Source organism: Fulmarus glacialis, unplaced genomic scaffold (genome assembly GCF_000690835.1).
Source record: "Fulmarus glacialis isolate BGI_N327 unplaced genomic scaffold, ASM69083v1 scaffold3314, whole genome shotgun sequence".
Taxonomy (NCBI): Eukaryota; Metazoa; Chordata; class Aves; order Procellariiformes; family Procellariidae; genus Fulmarus; species Fulmarus glacialis.
Window position 1 is genome coordinate 2,159 of NW_009208507.1, and position 2,473 is coordinate 4,631.

General features: G+C 35.8%; 1 protein-coding gene across 1 annotated transcript; it reads left to right on the plus strand.

Moving 5' to 3' along the window:
- The first annotated feature begins 995 nt into the window (after positions 1-995).
- Positions 996-1,550, plus strand: LOC104075839 (interferon epsilon-like). Its single transcript, XM_009576497.1, has one exon. The coding sequence runs from the start codon at positions 996-998 to the stop codon at positions 1,548-1,550; it is 555 nt and encodes a 184-aa protein (XP_009574792.1).
- The last annotated feature ends 923 nt before the right edge of the window (positions 1,551-2,473 follow it).

Below are 2,473 nucleotides of genomic sequence, written 5' to 3' on the forward strand. Positions count from 1 at the left end.
CCTCCCCCATCCCATTGGCGGGGAGCGAGCAAACAGCTGTGTGGTGTTCAGCTGCCTGCCAGGTTAAACCATGACACTACGGAAAGCAAACAGCTGAATTTTAGAGTATTTTTTGTCTCCTCTATTATTTTCTTCCCATTTAACATCAGAATTCAGACTTGTGCCCTACTGGCATTAATAGTAGTTATTGCTCAGTTACTCATATGGCGGGAAAAAGAGAGTATTTCGTCCAAGTATCTAACCTGTTCCCACGTGAGTATTTGTATTCACATGGCACTTACAGTCTCTAAGTGAGATCAAGGCCTTGTTAGCAGTGTGTATGCATTAAAATAGCAATAGGTATATTAATGCATATACACATTTTTTTTTATATATATATATATATACACACACACATATATTTTAATGCTATGATATCTGTCCTTTGAGTTTAAATAGTCAAGAGAAATAAAAGTGAGGACAAAGAAAATATTTTGCCTGAATGAAAATAGGTAGAGGAAGCTTAACTGAATTTTGGAAGTATAAATCATGCTGAGGAGACAGGATGGCAGTAGTATTCCGCAGGTCCCTGACCTGTCATTGAGAGTGTTATTTTATTTCAACATGTCCTTCCACTGCTAAAATATTAAGAAACTAAGGACATTTCTGTAACTTTTTCTTTTAAATTCTCATTATACTTCCTATAGAATTTTTGAGGTAGAGGGAATAGATAATCTAATTCTAATATCCAGCTGAAATAAAAAGAAAGTGGCAAAAAAAAAAAAAAAAAGACAATGAAGTCATAAAGCAGAAAATGAAAGTGGTAAGTGTCAAAAGCATACACAAGGGGGAAAACCTTAAAAACCAAAAAATGATGAAAGAAAACTTCTCCTACAGAATAATTAAATTTCAAGATTTTGAAGAAACAGGAGCCTACGAATGACCTTCAAAGCATCCCAGCCTGTCTCTCAGAATTTATACACAGGAAAGGAAGAACATAAGAGCTTATCTTTATCATGAACGCTTTTGGCTTGATACAAATTGGCCTCATACTGTTGAGCACTACCACCATCTCCAGTCTGCAGTGTAATCACCTTCCTTTACAGCAAAGAAAAGTGATCGAGAACAGCCTGCAACTTTTGGACAAAATGGGCAAAAAGTTTCCTCAACAATGTCAAAGAGAGAAAATGTCCTTCAGATTTCCTGAGCAGGTTCTAAAGCCCAGACAGAAAGAGACTGTCAAAGTGGTCATTGAAGAGATCTTCCAACACATCTTCTATATCTTTAGCAAGAATCTGACTCTAGCTGCTTGGGATGGGACAGCTTTAGAACAATTCCAAAATGGACTTTATCAGCAAATTGAGCAATTGGAGGCATGTGCACTCAAGAAGCAGACCCACTACTTTCAGAGTAAAGAAGTCAACAGGCTGAAACTGAAAAAGTACTTCAAAAAAATAGACTGTTTTCTTAAAGACAAACAACACAACCTGTGCTCCTGGGAGATCAGCCGTGCAGAAATGAGGAGATGTCTTCAATTGATTGATAAAGTCATAAGGAAGCTTAACAACTAAGGTACAAAGATTTTCACCTCACAAAACTTAGCTTTAAAAATATTTATATTTATTATTTTTTCTATGCTCTATCTTGTATCTTGTGGCAGTGCTTCTAGTTCATTTTGATTGTATTTAAATTATTATGTGCTGAAATTTATTTTTGCAAATGTAATGCATTATTCAATGTAAGTAAATTTTTCCCTTGGTAAGCAAGGTGTCTACACTAGCTATAAATTAATCTATGTAGATTTTTCAGTGTGGGTTACTCCATAGGAAGAGATTGTAATCTTATGACAAATAGTGTCATCCTACGGTGTTTTCTGCTGAGAAAATGTGCTGCTACTTTCCATCTCTATTTCACCTGATATAGAGAATCATGTATTTGTGAATGGACTACATAATCCTCACCTTAGAGGAATTGCCAGATTTGACCTGGTTGAGACTGCATGAAAAATAAAGTAGTATATTGTTTATTTAAGTGGTCCTGGCTTAGGTTGAGACCTAATTATTCTTTCAAAGTTTGTATGCTCTTTTCCAAGAATGTATTGTTTTTTACATCTGAGTCATTCTAACATTTGCTTTGTTCAAAGAGGTAAAGTAATTCTAGAAGGATTTGTCTACATAGGATATTGTTTGCAGTAGCTATGGCTTCTGCAGTAATTTCTCAGTTGGGCATTGTCACCTTTAATTGAAGTATCTGTGCCTCCTTTAACGATCTGGGGGAGACGATTTTTTTCCTTCCTGCTGTGTTTTCAATTCATTTTAACTTCTTTCACAAGCTTATTTGAAATAACTTCTCTACATAAAAGCATGCTAAAGCCACACCTGCCTGTGGCACATCCTACTTGCTCATGGACATACTCATCTTGGCTACTGCAATGTTAAACATCATCATTCGGTGATGTGTTTTATTGCTACATGAAATTTTCTACCTCTTTCCC